This window comes from Odontesthes bonariensis, chromosome 1 (assembly GCF_027942865.1).
Source record: "Odontesthes bonariensis isolate fOdoBon6 chromosome 1, fOdoBon6.hap1, whole genome shotgun sequence".
NCBI lineage: Eukaryota > Metazoa > Chordata > Actinopteri > Atheriniformes > Atherinopsidae > Odontesthes > Odontesthes bonariensis.
In genome coordinates this window covers 26,539,607-26,559,049 of record NC_134506.1, presented here as the reverse complement: position 1 = coordinate 26,559,049, position 19,443 = coordinate 26,539,607, and the positions used below count along the sequence as shown (strand labels likewise).

Here is a 19,443-nt window from a genome sequence, read left to right as displayed (position 1 = left end):
TGCTTTCATTGTGATTTTGACCCATGCTAGCTAAAATCTGAGGGTGAAATTTAAACACTTTATTGTGCCCTTCGATGTCATATCCACTACTTTTCTCTAACAATCCCAAAATGAGTGCCTTAGACCTCAATTTACTGCTCACTTTATGACAGCCTCTTATAATAGTAGTAGTGCTAAATAAATGGAAGAGATTTTGGCCCCTAATTTTATGGCTATTAAGTGTCTCAATCTTATCCTTTTTCTTCTCCTCTTTAGTATGAGCCATTATATTTGAATATTTAGAGAAAATCTCCAGCCTTATTTTACTGCTTCCCTATTTTGAACATTAAAGAAAGTGAGAGAATATTTGTGCATGTAAAATTTACTTTAAGTACTTTCCTGTTTCACACAGTGGTGAACTGTTCAGATCCTGGCCATGTGGAGAATGGCGTGCGGCAATCTGGCCTACGTTACCCTGAAGTCTTCAGCTATGGTGTAACTGTGGCAGTCCACTGCAAACGAGGCTTCCACCTCCTGGGTTCCGCACTCCTGACGTGCCAGCATGATGGACTGTGGGACAGACCAATCCCTCGTTGCTTAGGTATGGACAGATGGGGAGAGAAACTGTTACAACACAAAAGTGGATAGAAAAAAATGGATAAACCTACATGGAACAAAGGGGTGTGCATAACCATGACAAAGCAATACTGTCCTCTTCTCAAAAATGACACAATGGGCAATTTGTTCCTGCAACCAGAAATGACAAACAATAATGTTCAAAGAATATGCCACCTCCGGTTGTTGTGTATTGCCTACACGCAACCAGGAAGTGACAAAGGTTCGTCGCGGCGTGTTGTTACATTTACGTGCAACCCAGGCAACCAGCAAAACGGGGTCCATGAAGGGGATGGTTGCGTTGTTGTTATTGGCTTAACCCAACAGGGAAGTTACAACAGTGTTTACGTGAGGTGTTGTCGTGTTATTTACTAACGTAACTGAGAATCGAATAGCATTGTCACATGTTGGTGTCAAGCATGCCTTCCACTGCCGAAGCTGCATGGTTCAAAGCATTGTAGTCGATCCTGCCTTCCTCCCTCCTCCTTATGAGCATTGGGACTTCTTAAAGAAAACACCGCGGAGACTGCCATCTGCTCCAATATGGAAATGTAGGGCCCGTACTGCAGTACAGGACACCACAATGGGTCACATATAAGGGAATGAACAAATGATCTGATCAGTTGTTTTGTTTGGAAGACTATTTGACAAAATGCTTGTTTTGTACATGAATGAGTCTTTATGACTCTTTAGGTGAGTCTTTAGTGTTTATGGCCGTTGTCTTGAAGTATAAATGAGTTAAGTGTTATTATTCATTATTGTTATGTCTAAAGCAATCATATATTGATTGTGATCTCTTCAATAATGCAACTTGATGGAAAATAAAGCATCTGATAAAGAGGATATAACAGGCTTGTTATCAAACTTAAAGTAACGATTTGGATTTAAGTGTTAACATTTACTGAATTACTCAGTCGTGAATATTTTCCTTCAACATATCTATAGTGTGCAATTCATTAAAAGGCTGTCAGATTATTTTTGGTTTATGACCTCAAAAAAAATGTCAACAACTTGCATTAAGTGTTTTTACTCGATCAGATAAATACCTTTCCAAGGCAACAGGCCAAAGCAACCAATGCATTCAAGAAGGAGGTTCTATGAGTGGATAGAAAACATTTGAATGATTTTCAGTTCTTTCATTTTTTTTAATCACACATGAGATCATGCAACAAAACTTCAACCCTACAGCTCAGGTGCGTCCACCAATCAGGTGTATAATAAGTAATCCTGCTATGCCATGTTTGTTTTAGCTCATGTGTGACAAACACATCACAAACGAACAACCTCAACTTTGAATTAAAAGACATAACTGACCAATTGACTTTCTATGTCATCAGTCATAAACAATGCTAATAACTCCTTATGTTCATAACAGGTGTCACATCATGTTTAAGATGAGGTCATGTCAGTTTTGTGCACAACCCTTGGAGAGAATGTGCTAATGGAAAAGGTTTGTCCGGTTCCTCTTGAATTTCTGCTAACGCATGTCCACGAAAATCTCATGACACATGAGTGGATTACTGTTTTTTTTTTTTAAGATTTGTCAAAGAAAAGCAATATGAGGAGCGAAATGATTTGGAGAGCCACTGAGATGAGGGTGAGGAGAATGAGAAAACTGAAAGAAAAGAAAAGTGAGGGAAGTAATCATAAAAAGAGCGAGAGTGTGAAAGAGGCTTAAAGGTTTGCGCATTATTGTGTGGGTGTGTGTACGGACAGAAAAATGTGAGCATGTGTCTCTTAAGGCAATACAAGTCCTTGTTAGGAAGTTGCGATGGCTGATCGAAACATGGAGATAAAACTAGAGCACGACGCAGAGAAAGAAGCTGATTCACAGATGAAGGGAGAAACACAAAGAGGTGAACAGAAGCACAGAAGGAGGACTCAGCAGCTGAGAGGTGCAGATGAGGAATCAGACGGCGAGAGGAAGGGGCATACACTGGTGTCATACTTGCCTCTCTGCATCGAGTATTACATTTGAGAAACAAGGTTTTATCGGAAAATTGGGGGGAGAGGGGTGGTGACTGAGGGGCAAGGAGAGGATGGAGGAATACAATTTTGGGGGCAAGGGGAGATAACGTGGGGGGGCAAGTCATTTGGCAGAAATAGAAAATTGAGAGCAGTTTCATATCTGTGTCCTCCAGAAAACCTGTGCAACATAAAACATAGATTTCTGCCAAACTGAAGCAAGAATTTTTGTTTCACAGAAGTATGTTGCTTTTACACGGTGGAATGGTTTACTGGTAACACAGAAGAGCGGGAGATACTCTTTCTAACGTTTTCTATCTTAGGTGAATTTAATTTGAGATGAATTATTGGTTTTTGCTCACTTTCAGACAATTCAATTAAACTCAACCACGGTAAACCTCACTGCCATGTCTCTATGCTGTCTATACAGCATAGAGACATTATATAGAAGTAAAGCAAGTGAATTATTTAAATGCTCACAAGACATATTATACAATTCCAAAAGTTCTAATGATCGCACACCTCTGGTTTTATTCCTGCTGAAATTTGGTACATATCATCTTTCATGTCTATCTTTCTTTCTTTTCTTTCTTTTTTCATACAAACATGCACAAAAAAAATAAAAAATCAACAAACACCTACATTAATCCCTTTCTCCCTATTGCACCCTGTCCTTTTAGCAGACCCCTGCGGTGACCCGGTTGTACCGCTTAATGCAGTTATGTATCTGGAATCTATATCACTCTAAATACACACAATCTTTCTCTATCAATTTTTTCAACCTCTCTGTAGCTATTTCCTGCGGCGACCCCGGCGCGCCGCCCAATGCAGTAGTATCTGGAATCCACATTTGGACGTACGGGTCGGTGCTGCAGTACTCCTGTCTGCCTGGTGGAGTGCTTGTGGGCAATGCTACTCGCCACTGTCAGGAGGATGGCAGGTGGAGTGGAGTGCCACCCTACTGTACAGGTAAAAGCAAACTAGGTGATAATGCCTCCAAGCCTAATTGATGTAATTTTTTTTTGTCGGTAAAGTATCAGAGCTTGATATTCATATGTATGTACAAAACAAGAGTTTTACACTGGCTAGCTGTAGTTTGAATAAAATGCAACGGCCTAGAAATTACTCATAGAAATCCTCATCATGTACTGAGTAATTCAACAAGGAAGTATGTACCACTAATGAATTTGTTTTTTAATCAGTAGTATAGTTATCAAGTTCTGCTAATCTCAAGTAGCCAGAATTTACAACAAAATCTCATCGTATAAAGTAGAAATAAAATATAAAAAAGTGTGACTTTAGTGAACTGGAGAATCAACCCAGATTTGTGAGTGAGCCAAAGATGAAACTGGTTCAACTGTCAAGGAGAGAGCATCTTCACATGTGTAACATGAGTCAGCATGAAGATGTCTTTGTCTCAGCATGACACACGATGCGGCCTACACTGTGGCATACGACAGTAACAGGCACTAACTGAACACGACAGGTAAAATACAAATGACAGATAGATTTGTGTGTCAGCAATACTCAGTTCTTAAGCCGGATTTAAATTTAATATTAGATAAGTGGGTATTGTGTATTGTTTTCAGCTTTTGGCAGTAGACAACTGTCAGCTAGGAAACCTGGTGCAAATAGGTAGTCTTTATCGTCTCTTGCAGTTGTTGCAGTTTGTGCAATCGGTGGGAGGTTTAAATTTCAACACACGTGTTTTCAGGAGTAGATTTTTAGCATTTTCCGAAATTTCCAGTCATAAATAAAACACCTGATGAGACATAATAATTTAAAATCAGTTAATCAGATTAACAAGTGCAAAGCTACAGCAACATGTTTATATCCTTGATTGTAATTGCCGACCTCTGGCTTAAAAAAACCCACCCATGACCACGCTGCCCTTTCTTTCGCGTCTCCTTTACCTTGCTATAGAAACAGTCTAGGAACATTTTTCAAGATTCATTTAAACATCATTATTCCAGTAATTTCTCCTAAATTACTTGTGCTATTTATCATGGGAGAGTGGTTTGCCATTATAATTGGTAGGATATTTAAACTCTAAAACACCGAAATAATCACAATTATCTTACTATTTCAAACTGAATGCCTGCTAGCCTGGCATTGTTTGTCGAAAACACAAATGCAAACTGGTCTCACATACATATTTTTCAAAGGGTAAAATGTCGCTGGATGTAATATTATAGACCTACAACCTCTCAAAGCAACAAAGAGATGTGAAGTAATTCTAAACAAATGCCCCAGTGGCAATCCATTTTAGTCTTATCTTATCAAACCTGCACCATATCAGATGGATCGGGATCATGATGAGATTAGCCCAGGCAGCACTTCACACAAATCTGTTTGAACAGGAAAGGGGCAGACACGTTCTCCGAGGAAAAATGTAGCATGCACTGTCAGTCACCTGTTTCTGAAGCTAAGTGCCTGCTATACTGTTTACTATGTGATACTTGACTTGACCTACATGTGTAACAAACAGACAATAATAAGGAGGTGGAGGAGCCCTGCTTTACTATACAGGTTGTAAGTGCTGCTCTGCAGCAGACTTACACTGATCCCACAACACTAAAACTTATCATTTCCAAACTCAGCATCTGCTTTCTCAATAGCTGAAATGCAATAAGTTTACTCTGCTGGCCTCAAAACGAGGCACTCAGCAGGGCAGAATCCATTCAGCAGCTGAAGACCTCATTGAGATGCAAGACTTTGCAGCTGGAGCTGTACCCTGTTAAACTCACAAATCCCTGCCGATGGATTTTAAGCTTCTAAAATTGTGACACGCTCAGTGCATTTAATGCTGGAACAATTTGGTATAGCCTAAATGCAAAGAACAGTTCTACAAAGTTTGCATGTCCGTGTGTTTGTGTGTGTGGGTGTGTGTGCATGTGTCCACTGCATAGGAAATACCGTGTGGAAAAACTATGCTGATGCAATTTATGCAGCACAGTGTATTTTTAGTGGATGTAACAAGTAAGAATATGCTGTATGGCTATTTTTGGCACCCTGGTCCTAAAAAAAAAACATTTAATCTTACTTTTTAGTCACGCAAGATTCCTCAAACCTATTAGAGGAGTAATGGACATCACCTTAGTGCAGCTGCTTCTTCACATTCATTTTATCTTGTACATTTAGATTGGCTCTGCAAATTAATATGGTTTAGGTTGTGGTTTTTACTGCATGTATGTGTCTCATCAGTCCTGCACTGCATGGGAGTGGTTGGTTTTTTCAATGGTCTGAACATGTTGTTGTACTTGGAACATTAACTTAATGTTTTCTCTCTTGCTATAGGTGCAAGTACGGGAATATGCGGTGATCCTGGGATTCCTCCCCATGGTGCCAGACTGGGGGGGGAAGAATTTAAGACCAAAAGCCTTCTGCGTTTTAGCTGCGAGGCAGGATATAATCTGATTGGCTCTGCTGAGAGGACTTGCCTTCACAATGGCACTTGGAGCGGTTCACAGCCAGTGTGTCAAGGTGGGAAATGAAGTGTGGCAATAACCATTTCTATGACTGTTAACTGATTATCAAATTCTTGAAAGATCATCAGATAATCATTCCAGAACCTACACTGTAGCTCACACCTAAAAAAGCTTACAGAATACCTTTATTTTGTCTGTCCCTGCTCTCAGTTTCGTAGCATTGAAAATTGAAGTAGTGATTCGTCTTTGAGTATAAAAAGATATTCATGAGCGATTGTGTATAGTTTTCTATTTATAAGAACTCTTTTTTGACCCTGTTTTATTGTAAAAGGCTGCTGATGGCTTCATACAAGGGGACTGTGATGTGACAACTTAATAAATTTAGAACGGTCTATTTTGAAAACATCATGCATTTTGATTCCTCATCATCCCTGTCTCATTGTATTTGGGTGCCAACCCAGTTTCCATAAAATCTTGAAGCAAAATGAAGCAATGCTATAAAATGAGCTTGTCGACATTTTGCATAAAACTATAGTGCTTTTGTGGAATATGGACTTTTCAGCATTTTGTATGAAAATATAAGTCAGCTCAGCCCCCAAAGCTGAGCACACAGGCTACTTGGCACACTAAGCAACTCATCCATTATCAAGTATGGCTTAAAGCACATTATATAGGCTGTGCCCAACACATCATACTCCATTCATATTATGAAAGTGAAGCCTTCTCATTGCATATACATGTGAGCTCTTAGACTAAGGGAGTGTTTATAGAATTAATTACTGCAGAGGTAATTATTACATATAATGATTTTTTTTTCACAAATATTCATGCAGGATAAATTCAGACAACTGCAAAACAAAGATGAAACCTTTTGGGCTGCATGATGTTTGTTACTCTCTTGAAAGAACTTGACAAAACATAGCACAATGTAAGATTGTTTGCCAAAAAATGGGGATATTAGAATATAGGTGCATGTATTTATGTAGGTGTAGCCCAGATACAAAGAACTGAAGTGTGTCACTGCTAACTTACAGAGCAGGATCATCTACAGCAGTGTGCTAATAAAGCGCATCTTATAAAGCAGCAGCAGTTTTCAAAGACATTTTTTAAGCCCGTGGGATTTAAGGGAAATTAAAGTGGGTCCCCATAGTGGTGTGCAGACACTTGAATCCCGCTTTGCTATCCGCATTACCCTCCATATTTCCACTCAAGTTTTTTTCTTGTCGTAAAAGAAAAGCGTGAACTTCAATGTTGTATGATGCCAGTTTTAGAATTAAATTAATGAGCTTTTTGAAGGAATGAGTCATGCAGTATCAGTGTACACTTGAGTATTATTTGCATGGCTGTGACACAAAACATCAATAGTGTACTAAAAGTCCAACAACAAAAGCATCAAAGTTGCACTTATTCAAATTAGCCATCAACAGTCATTGATCATGATGATATTATGATATTTATATGTATCAAATCAAATTTATTTATATAGCACATTTCATGTACAAACAATTCAAAGTGCTTTACATAAAATAAAAGCATTGCAGCAGGGAGTGGAAGAAGCATTAAAATACATAAAAGAATATAAAGAGAAACAAATAAAATACTTTAAATAAATTTAAAAACAAGCAACAGTCTAGATAAGTTAAAAGATAGCGTGCAGATTTCATGCATAGACACATGAGAACAGAAATGTTTTTAACCTGGATTTAAAAATGTCTACATTTGGTGAAAGTTTAATCTCCACTGGCAGTTTGTTCCACTTGTTTGCAGCATAACAGCTAAATGCTGCTTCTCCATGTTTAGTCTGGACTCTGGACTGGACCCATAGATGTATTTTGGGCCTAAACCGTTCTGGGATTTGTAAACCATCAGCAGGCTTTTAAAATCTATTCTGTGACTGACTGGAAGCCAGAGTAAAGATTTTAAAACTGGTGTGATGTGTTCAGATCTCTTAGTCCAGGTTAAAACTCTAGCAGCAGCGTTTTGGATGAGCTGCAGATGTTTAATGCTCTTTTTGGGTAATCGAGTCTACTGGAGATGAATGCATGGATGAGTTTCTCCTGGTCTTTTTGGGAGAGGAAACCTTTAATTCTGTTGATGTTTTTGAGATGGTAAAAAGCTGCCTTGGTGACAGCTTTGATGTGGCTGCTAAAAAGTCAGATCTGAGTCTATCAACACTCCAAGGTTACGAACTTGGTCAGTGATTGTAAGGTCCCGAGTCTCAAGATATTTACCAACGCTGACCCTCTTCTCTTTGCTACCAAACAGAATGATTTCAGTTTTGTCTTCATTTAATTGTAGAAAATTATCTCTCATCCAGGTGTTTACTTCCTCCAGACACTGACACAGTACGTCTGCTGGGCTGCAGTCGTCCGGTGACAGAGACACATAAAGTTGTGTATCGTCTGCATAACTGTGATAATTGATGTTAAAATTCTGCAATATCTGACCCAAAGGGAGCATATACAAGTTAAACAGAAGAGGTCCAAGAATTGACCCCTGGGGGACTCCACAAGTCATGGCCACTCGCTCAGATTCATAGCTGCCAATTGTAACAAAATAACTCCGGCCTTCTAATTAGGACCTGAACCAGTTAAGGACCGCTCCAGAAAGTCCAACCCAGTTTTCCAGCCTGTGCAACAGGATTCTGTGATCTACAGTATCAAACGCAGCGCTGAGGTCCAACAGAACCAGGACTGAAACCAGAATCAGTATTCAACCTAATGTCGTTTAACACTTTGACCAGAGCTTTTTCAGTGCTGTGCTGTGATGTAGTTGATTATATATTTTTTTGCAGTTGGTTGCTGCTTGGAAAACCCAACAGTTATTTGAAACCTGTAATGTGATTTTTTGTTTTTTTAAATATTGTTCAATTGTGGCCATTTTGTGAATAGGTAAAATCCTAAATAAATATTTCTCACAGGACCCCAGACTGTAAATGTTAGAATGCATTTGAGATTTAATCATAGGAATGCTCTGAATTGTCTTTTCCTACTTTGAGCAATGGTTTGTTTGCATGAACTGAAAAAAATAGGGTGAAAATCTAAACCATAAGTCGCCGATTCAAAAGACGCACCCACATACCTTAGAGATGTGTGTCTGTTTGCCTGTGCCAGTGTCTTTGTTTGTGTAATGCTAATCATTTATGTCTGTCTACAGTTGTTTTTCATTAGGCTAATAGTGGTTAAAAGCTGATTCAGAAAGGGTGAGACATCTATCACTGAGACACAAGCACAAAGAAATCTATACACACTTCCAGACAAATACACACACTTCTACAGAGAGCTGCTACAACACATACCCTAACAAAAACAGCTAGATGCACTCTTGGACTGAGCTTTTAAGGGTTCTAACTAATGAATCTCATCAATAGCTGCTTGATTGCTAAGGGCTGTCAGCTGTCATGATCCTATTAGTGAAATGCTCTATGGGTTGTTGCTAATTCCTGCAGGTTCTGTTAATGTGCTGTGCCAGCAAACTAAAGATTGATGTATCACTAATTTAAGCCTTTCCTATCTGAGTTTAAAAGCCCTCCTTCACAGTGCTGGCTGACAATCTGTCAGACAAGTTGTGACCAAAAAAATATTTCTTTACTGCTGACAGGTGACTGTTGAAGCAGATGTGAAAATGCACACCAGTGTGGATGCTGCAATATCAGCCATAAAGCCAATCTGGTATATTTTCTGTGCTCTCAGTGCGAGACTCTGTTCTCCCCAAAATCACTCAAGGACATTGTTCTCAAGTCCCAACTCATAATAAGCTCTGCAACTTTGCTGCATGACCAGGGATTCTTCTGCTATTTGTCTCTCCTAAAAAATGCGAACGCTCCAAACCTTTGGGCAGATATAGAGTTGTACTTTTGTAACAACAAGCACAACCAAGTAATGAATACAGTTACAGTCGTGAGAAAATTCACTCTCTTTGAGTTCCAAGATTGTATGTATCAGAACCTAATAGAAACATCATCTGCTCTTTCAATTAGGTAATTCAGCCTCAGATGAACAACAGTACATTAAAAAAAATGACCCCATGTCATTATTTAGTTAACAAGAACTAAGCCGAAATGAAGAAGCAGTGTGGTAAATTCTAAGTTAACCCTTACTGCCTTCATGGCAATCAAAAGTGTAGGTAGCATCCATGTTCTTCTATTAAAATGCACTTGACTAATTGATCATCGACAAGTGTGCAGATACCCAATGTGCATCAAACAATCCCACACAGCAACCCAATCCCAAAAACAAACTGTCTATGTACAGTATACTGTACATGTGCAGTGCATTGCAATTAACCAAAGGCCTGTTAGAACAAATTTAAACACAAAAGTGAAAATACAAACAGAGTTGTGAAAGACCTCAGCTTACTCCATAGAGTTTGCCTGCTGTAACTGAATGCACTCTCTGCAGACTTCAGTGTAATTTTGGCTTCCTTCAGATTTGCATTAAGAGGCTGAGCCATTAAGCGCTTCATGGGCTATTAGAGGGAATTTGAAGGTGATTCTGTATTGAATAGGTAGCCAATGAAGGGACTTCAATATTCAATATATGTCGAAATATCCACATTCATGTGAGAACTCTGGCGGCTGCATTCTGAATGAGTTGAAGCCATGCTCGATATGAATGCTTGGACCAGTTTCTCCGAGTCCCTATAAGAGAGAAATTTTATAACTTCTTAAGTATTTTTTATGTGATATAAACAGCTCTGGTGATGTTGGTAAAGTGGTTTTCAAGATTGAGATCAGTATCCAAGATAACTATCTGTCATCTTAGAGATGCGTTGTTGGTGCCCATCAGTCTGGGAAACATTAGTAGGCCATTTCATTCTACAGTGAGAAAGATTATTCACAAGAATAAAATATTCAATGCAGTTGCCAACCTGAATTGTGGATAAATTAATGCCCACAAACCTCAATAAACAGAAGCAATGTCATAAAGAAGAGTGGGTCAAGATTCCTCCATGTTGTGAAATACTGATAACATGATACCGTACATCATGGTCTTCAGTTATTGCTGCTAAAGGTGGTTCTATAAGCTATTGAAATGTGAAGTGTACTTTTTTTTTACACACTGCTTCAAATAATAACACAGTGTACTATGCCATGTTTTAAGTGGTCAGTACTGTTGCCTGCAGCAAGAAGGTTCCTGGTTCAAATCTTGCTCGGGACCTTTCCGTGTGCAGGTTCTCCCTGTGCATGAGTGTATCATTTTTGGTAATTTGGCTTCCTCCAAAAATCATCACGCATAATGCATTGGTTAATTGGTGATTCTAAATATACCCTGGAATGAGTGTGAGCATGCATGGTTGTTAGTCAATTATTCTATGTTTTAGCCCTGTGATGGATTTGCAGCCTGTCCAGGTTGTACCTTCCCTCTCACCCAGTGGCAGCTGGGACTGTGATTGTGAACAGGATTTAGTTAGTATGGAAAATGTATGGATGCATTTAAAACCTTAGAACTGAAAAAATTTGTACTTTCTTTTACACATGACTGTATCCTTGATGCTGTGGATGTATAATCAACTTCCCCTATCCTTGAACACATATTTAAAACACTGCATATCTGCTTCACAGTGCTGGGAATCACTCCAACATCCTTTAGTAATTAATCTGTCTCTCTATGTCAAGGTCACCTTTTATGTTCTTTCATCTGACTCCAGTGATGAGCTTTTTAATGCCCCCAGTTGATGAGCCTTGAGTGACAGGAAGACACTATTGCTCACAATATCGATGCTATAGTTATCAACACTGATTGGTATTTTTTCACCTCTCAGCTGTATCATGTGGTAACCCCGGCACGCCTGCACATGGTAGGATTGTCTTCAGTGATGGCATCACCTTCGGCAGCTCCGTGGCTTATGCGTGCTTGGAAGGCTTCAAAACATCAGGCCTGACCACCAGACACTGCACAACAAATGGGACATGGACAGGACAACCACCAGATTGCACCGGTAGGATGCAACTGCTATCCATCTCAATGATTATTGTCAATCAGCATTACTACAAATTAGGTTAAGTTGAAATATCCTTTTTAAAAATCTTGACGTATTTGTGAAAATACTGTCAATGATGGCTGTACATCTGTACTTATTTTTCAAGTAAGAGATTCAAGAGTTGCATACATCGTGCATGTGCTGGGTGACGTATTGCTGTGCAGGTTCGAGGCTGCACAATGTTGAATTTGTTTTGTCCACGATCTCAACATTTTTAAGCTTGTGAAGACAGACAGACATTTGTGGAAAAGGAGAAAAATAAAACTGAATGTAAAAGAAGTGAAGTAGTGATGTGCTTCGGGGAAGTTAAGAAGTGGTTTCTGTGAGAAAGAAGAAATGCTTTTCACATAAGAAAAATAGCACAGTGAGAAGCTGCACTTGTAGTGAAGAGACCAGATAAGATTGGCTTGTCAATGGAACAACACCTGAATTTTTTTTCTATTTCTTCCTTTAGTGATCAGCTGTGGAGACCCTGGGCCTGTAGCCAATGGAATCTATCTGGGAAGTGAGTTTACCTTCAACCACACAGTGACCTACCGCTGTAACTCTGGTCACCTGATGGAGCCGCTTAGAGCTGGACGCAATGTTCTGCGCTGTACTAAAGATGGTTCCTGGAATCAAACCAAACCCAACTGTAAAGGTATGAGAAACAAGTATCTTTTTCCACGGTGTGACTTTACAAAACCCTTAACCTTTAAGTTAGACGACTTAAAATGTATCAACAGGTCGGTCCAGTGCAGACTTTGAACCAAAGTTTCAGATATAAATCTGCACTGCACAACAGTAGATCTTGTCTGTGATACATTCCATCAGCCATCTGCCACCTGTGTAATCTACACAGAGTGGCATCTGTGGCAGGGCATGGTGCAGAAAATATGCTTCATAGCACATGTGTGTCTGCACTATTCGGACAATACTGACAAAATAGTGGAAAGCACCAAAAAGACCAACTCTTAAGAGTACGAAGCACCAACTTTTATCAGAGGACACACTCTGTCGCCGTGAATTCATAAAAAGATACCTTCTCTTTTTAAGCAATAACTTTTTGGATCTTTGACTGGGTATTTGTTTCTGTAACATGCATCTGCATTTGACATGGATTCTCCCATGCAGCCCTTATGGAAAGTGTCCAAAACAAATTAAGCTAAATCAGGGTTTTAGTGCATGTGTTCGTGGTCTGTGAGAGTTGCTTGCTCTTGTTAGTGATCTTGATCGTTTTCAGTGAAGCTCAGCAAATACCTTTTATGAACTGATATTGGAGTTTACATTTGAGAGTTTAAAACTTCATATTCAAGTGCGTTTGCAAGTATATGAAGGACTTTTGAAACATAATCATTACTTGAGCATTGCATTTTTTAACATTTCAGGGAAAAATAAATACAGTCCATTGAGCTATCAGCAAATATAGGCAAAATAAGACCTGAAAAAAGAGAAAAAAAAATCAAATATCACACAATTTGTTCAAGCAGACCGGGTTGGGAGCATTGATTCCAATTTTTGAGAGTTCATATCGTCAGCAGTAAACATATCTATGCGTGTATGTGCATTTATTAATCATTCTGTCTAAGAAATACTTTTTAGACAATTAAAAAAAAAAGAATTAGAGTAACATTTGTGTTTGTGTAGGTTTAGTGATGCAGTATCCCACGTTTTAACTATGAACACAATGGAGCGTGATATAAAAAGGAAGAATGTGAATATGTGAAATCTTCTACAAACAACTCAGGGATCAATGAAAAAAATGTTGAGGGGAATTAATGGTGCTTGACTGTTGCTGCAGAAAACATGACATTTTAAGTGAGAAGAATAATATTTCTTACTAAAATAAAGATAGTGACTCGAACATAAGAACAGGCAGATCACGTCACAGTAACATTAGCACTATTCGTCACAATAACAGAATACAAAATCAGGCTTTATCTTCAGCAAACCTTCTGTTATTCCATACACCCAAAGAGGGAGGTAAAAGAAAGACTCTATTAATATGAAATAAGCGAGTTGTACAACAGCCTATTTTTTAGAGTTTAGACGATGATACCGAGCAACAGTAAAAGGGAAGCTTTCCTGAGATCATTCCAGCCGTCGCTTCCCACAAACTCCTGCTGGCTCTCTCAGTTGCAGGGGCTTTGAAATGAGATGAAAAAACTGAGAAAATGGGGATGGAGGCTACTGAGAAGGAACCAAAGAAAGACTCAAAAGGAGAAAACAGAGAAGTAAAAGATATACTGTACGTGATAAAGAATGACATGGGGGCAGGAAATTGAAATTTGGAATGATAGGTATAAAGGAAGAGTAAAAAGCAGGGGTAAGAAAAGGCTTCAAACTCTCTGTTTCTCTTCCAATTGTTTCTCCACTTTTTTTTTTTAACCTTGCCCCCCATTTACTCTTCATTTATAAATCTTTAGATTCTACCTCAGATGTCATGTTTAGTCCATCCCCCTTTTTTTCCATCCCATTTGAATTAATTCAATGGTTTTAAGACGACAGCTTTTTGACATGCAGACACACATGCACAGAAATACAGAAACAAGAGTTGTGACCTATCAAACTGAAGCTTGAAAGGCAAAATGAATCAAGTGAGACATAGCAAAAAGGGGAGATTGAGTAAGCAAAGCACTGGCAAGGAGTAATCGGAGTGGGAGGGGGAAAAATGGACTAGCAGTGTTAAAGGAGGAGAGAGGAGGAGGTAGGGAAAGTCTAAGGGATGAAGTGGTGTAGTGGGAAACAAATGAGTTTATAACAGAAAGAGGCACAAAAACACACAATGACACACACAGAATAATGCAGAGATTAAGAGACAAACAAACTGGGAGGTGGAAGAGGAAAGATTCAAGCAAGTGAATGAAGAAGGAAAATGGGTACTTGTGATGAGTCATCAGCAGTGCAACAAGAAGAAAGCAAAAGAAAAGGAAGTGAAAGAGGAAGCAAGATATGGGAGAAACAAAGGGAGACAAATCAATACCTGCCCCCGAACCTGTAAGCACTCAGTATGAAAAGGGATTAAGCCCATAAACTGTGTTGGCTGGCTGAATTGTGCCGAGAGAGATATGCCTAAAAGACAAAGAGGGGTAGGGAGTGGCAGTAATGGTCTGAGAGGGAGACCTATAGAGTAGGGAAAGAGGACAAAAGAGGACTGGAGGTGGTACAGAGGGACCAGGAGGTGTAGAGAGATTGAAAAACGTATGCAAACAGAAAATAGACAAGGGACCAGAGGAAACGTTTTCAGCAATTGCAATGTTAAGAAGAACAGCAAAGACACATAAGCAAACTGGAATGAGAGTCACTCTTCTTCCTCTGCATTGAGAAGTCACTGCAGTTAATACACAACAAGAGAAAGACGCAAAGAGGAAAGACAACAATTTAGAAAACTTCAAATGCAGACACAAGTGCTTTTTAGGCATTATGGACCAGCACAAATACTGGTCTTAAATATTAATTGTAGAAGTCAATAAGAATGTGCTCTTCCATTTTTAGTAGCTAGAGTTTGTTCCATAACAACAAAGTTGCTTTTATGGAGAAGAAAACACTCATGGAGTGATTAATTTGAATCCCTGTTTACTGCTGGCCAGCCACCAGCTATTGTTCCTGGAGTCACAAAGCAATAAAATGATGAACTGCATGCTTTACAAAATTGGCATTGACTTGTGTTCAGGTGTCTGGATATCTCTTTTCTTTTTTTATGGGACTAACAACAAGCAGAGCACACTGTGGAGAGGAGCATGAATAGTAATGGAAGATGAGACGCCTCCTTTTAAGCTGTGAGAATGGCTTTGGGGACATTCAAGGCTTCTTCGGGACACTGGTGACATACAATGCCAGAATTCGTTAGCTGATTAGTTTGCTACAAGCAGCTGTTGCGCAGAGACCACAAAGTTACAAATAAAAGTAACTTTATATAATAAAGTCATACTTTTATATAATAAAAGTACATTGGTATATATATATATATATATATATATATATATATATATATATATATATATATATACATATTATGTCTCTATTTGTCTTCTCTATATACATGCTCCATGCAAGTGTGCACTGTATATCATCATAGCAGGGTAAATAGAGCATGACGCCATCTGTCTCTTAGTTAGACAAGAATTACACTGACTTTATTAGATGTTTAAAACCCTGCAGATGGTTATCACTATCTCAGGGAGTTAGTTGTATATGCACACTGAGATGCTTATCGTGTTATGAAGCTCAGTGCACAGACATCCATGCACGTAAAGTACACAGCAAGTTTGAGCACACAACTTCATTGTGAATAAACAGTACCCCATCAAATTATCCCAAATTATATTCTCCGTATGTAACAGATGCCTCTTTAATGCATGCTAATCTTTTTAAACTAAGGGGTAATTTGAAATCAACATTTTACACTGGCAGGTGCAAAATTGAGTTTTAACTGGCTTTGGGTTTTTGGGAATCAATGCAGTGATCCCACAAAGGTGTGCTTTAAATTAACAAGGAAGAAAAAAAATGTGGTATGTTGTCTGCATTTATTGGTAGACTCATCTTAAAATGTGGTCTCTATCTCATCCACGTTGTGCTTTTATATTTACTTAAACCAAACAAATCACTATCTTTTGTATCATTTCAACATCCACAGTGTGGATTCCTTGCTAACCCTGAGGCTAAAGGCCTACATCATCCTCAAAGCTAACATCAGAAAAAGCATTCTTGGGTCAGGAGTTGGCAAATCCATAGTCCACCATTTAATATGTGATTTAGAGCTGCCTGACCTCATGTATAAAATGTGCATAAACATTCTGAGTTAGCTGTTCACGTAAAGCATCTGCTGATGTAATATATGTATTCATTCCTGTAATTAGACTGCATAGAATTAGATTATATACCACAGCATGGACATACACAGTTAAAGAATAATAACCTTATATATAACCCCCCTTTTCAAGTGGCCCAGTTAGAGAACAAACCTTTTAACCCATTCGACATACTTAGAGTATAACTGAGATAAAATGGCTTTGGAATGAAGATTAGTCCAGAAATCTTTGGATTTTATCTATTGATTGAATTATTAGACATATTTGCTGTCAAATGAGGACCACCACAAAAGCACTGTGGTTATTTTACAGGTGCGTTTAACAAAGATTTCAAATGCTCTTGTTTGCAATAATTATGCATTAATAGTATGCATTGATAGTGTGCATTGATAGCTGTAAATACAGATTTCTTTTTGAATTCCCAAAGATTTCAATAATAAAACTGTACAATGCATAATATTGGCATTTGGTTGTGTTCGAATGGCCCACTTAAGTTTGATAATGTCTAAAGTAGTGCCATTTGAACCTAAAGCTTTTTAAAAGCTATCGGGTCTCTTAATAAGCCGACCACAAGGCCAAAAAGATGATGCACTGCTGAATGAAATAAAACATAGATGTTATAATAGACATGTTAGTCTTCCTGTAGCCATTTGATTAGAAATGGGGGATTCTGGATCCCGTGGCAGAGCCATGTCCTAGGCAGTTTCTCGTCTGAGTGCAGGGAGATTACGACAGACATCTTTTATCCGTTTTGTTTCTGTTATCCTCAGAAGACCAGTACATTACAGCGCACAGTACAGTGCGTTGAAGCAGAAAGTAATAGTGAATCATTGAGCTACTGAACATCCTTGTTAAGCAACCGTTAGCCACGTTTGGCCCTGGGGTATTTGATGAGCCAAAAGCCATGACTGCAAGTCCCTAGCTGGACCCAATCAAGCCCCGCTTAAGCTCTGGAAGTAACAGTGGGGATGTTATTGGGCCCCCACATGCACTTGTTCACCTGCTTTCAGCAGATACTATAAACAGGACTGATCTATATTATTACTATGCTGGATAGATAAATACGGTGCCCTAAGTCATCAGCTACTTTAAATCAGCAGCTATGCATATGGTAATGGTGATCATAGCTTTTCCTTTTTTTTCCCCCTTACACATTGCAAAACACTCCTGTCTGTAGTCTTATTGACTGAGCACAGCTTATCTGTCTTTTATTCTTTCCATATCAACCTTCTATCACAATTGACCTGTACCAGAAGTAATGCACAGTATATCTATACAGTTGGCAAAAAGAGCATTCTCACAGGTTGACAGGACATCAAGTAAATCAGTGGAATACAGTTTTATGGCTTGAACTATGCAGATTTTTATCATGTTTTCAGCTGATCTTCTACATATGTTTGTGTTTATTTCAGTCATCCAGTGTGAACCTCCCCCTCAAGTGCTTTATGGCAAAGTGGAAGGGACAGACCATTCCTGGGGGTCGAGCGTTAGCTACAGTTGTTTCCATGGTTATCAGCTGTCCATTCCTGCTGTGTTAGCCTGTGAGGGGAATGGGAGTTGGACAGGAGATGTGCCACAGTGTTTGCGTAAGTTCAAACCTCACTACATATGCCGTGAACTGCAGCACTCCGGACTTTATTTGATGAACAGTGCCATCTCTAATTTTAACAGCTACTGTAAAACCAGCTGTAATTCTAACTGTCCATGTTTGGTATTTCAAGCTGTCCTGTGTGGTGATCCTGGCTCTCCTGGGGGAGGATTCAGAGAGGGGAACATCTTTTCATATAGGTCAGTAGTTGGATAAATTAGTATTCCTGCTTGCTTCACAGTTTCAGTCTTTCCCAGACTGTATATCATTTTACTTGGAAAGTAAATATTTGTTGTGAAACAAACCTGTTTGTTGTTACAGCAAGGCTACCAAATGTGACAATAAAATCAAAAAAGAGAAATAGTGTATACAGTTTTTGACATTTCATGTCTGGATGTTTGTGGGTAACAAAGCTGTCAAAACTGGTTTTGTCGATAAAAACCAACAAAACAGATACACAAAAGGTAAAATGCAAGATATAGAGCAGCAGAAAATCCCAGATATTAAGCCATCCTTTTGATGACAGTGGACTTCAAGATTCCTACATTAACAGAAAACATAATAATAACTATAACAAAATGGCACATAAAAAAAAGAAGCTCTCGGGTTTTTTTTTATTCGTTATCATTATTTTGTGTGCTATTACTTACAGTATTTGTTTTCCCACACAGGTCAGAGGTCAGATTTTACTGCCAAGCCCCCTACGTGCTGGTGGGCTCTGCCTCTAGACTTTGTCAAGCGGATGGGATTTGGAGTGGCCAACAACCAGCTTGTATAGGTAACCAAACAAAAATACCATTGTTTGTGACATATTTCAACATGTAAAAAATATCCTGCCATGAAGTTATATAATAATTCAACAGAGGTGGTGACTGCAGCATTAGACCTTAGACACAGATTTTTGGTATATTTATTTATATTTATATTTAACACAGTAATTAATAATCCACTGCCAGAACCACAACAGAAGCAGTTTCTCCTGCTGTAACAGCGCTGTATGTCCAAGAAGAGTTTCCCAACCCGTGTTTAATGAAGCCATTGGCCATATGATACAATACATTTAAACGGTTATAATTACTTTAATGTATTAGAAAAA

The 19,443-nt window shown here is 38.8% G+C and overlaps 1 protein-coding gene across 1 annotated transcript in view; it reads left to right on the top strand.

Moving 5' to 3' along the window:
* LOC142378168 (CUB and sushi domain-containing protein 1-like) overlaps positions 1-19,443 on the top strand; it is a 445,101-nt gene that overhangs the window by 402,744 nt on the left and 22,914 nt on the right. Inside the window, exons 58-65 of the mRNA XM_075462406.1 lie at positions 392-580; positions 3,352-3,528; positions 5,857-6,042; positions 11,751-11,927; positions 12,424-12,609; positions 18,172-18,345; positions 18,481-18,547; positions 19,019-19,125. Coding sequence (XP_075318521.1) covers positions 392-580; positions 3,352-3,528; positions 5,857-6,042; positions 11,751-11,927; positions 12,424-12,609; positions 18,172-18,345; positions 18,481-18,547; positions 19,019-19,125 — 1,263 coding nt within the window. The remainder of the gene's footprint in view (positions 1-391; positions 581-3,351; positions 3,529-5,856; positions 6,043-11,750; positions 11,928-12,423; positions 12,610-18,171; positions 18,346-18,480; positions 18,548-19,018; positions 19,126-19,443) is intronic.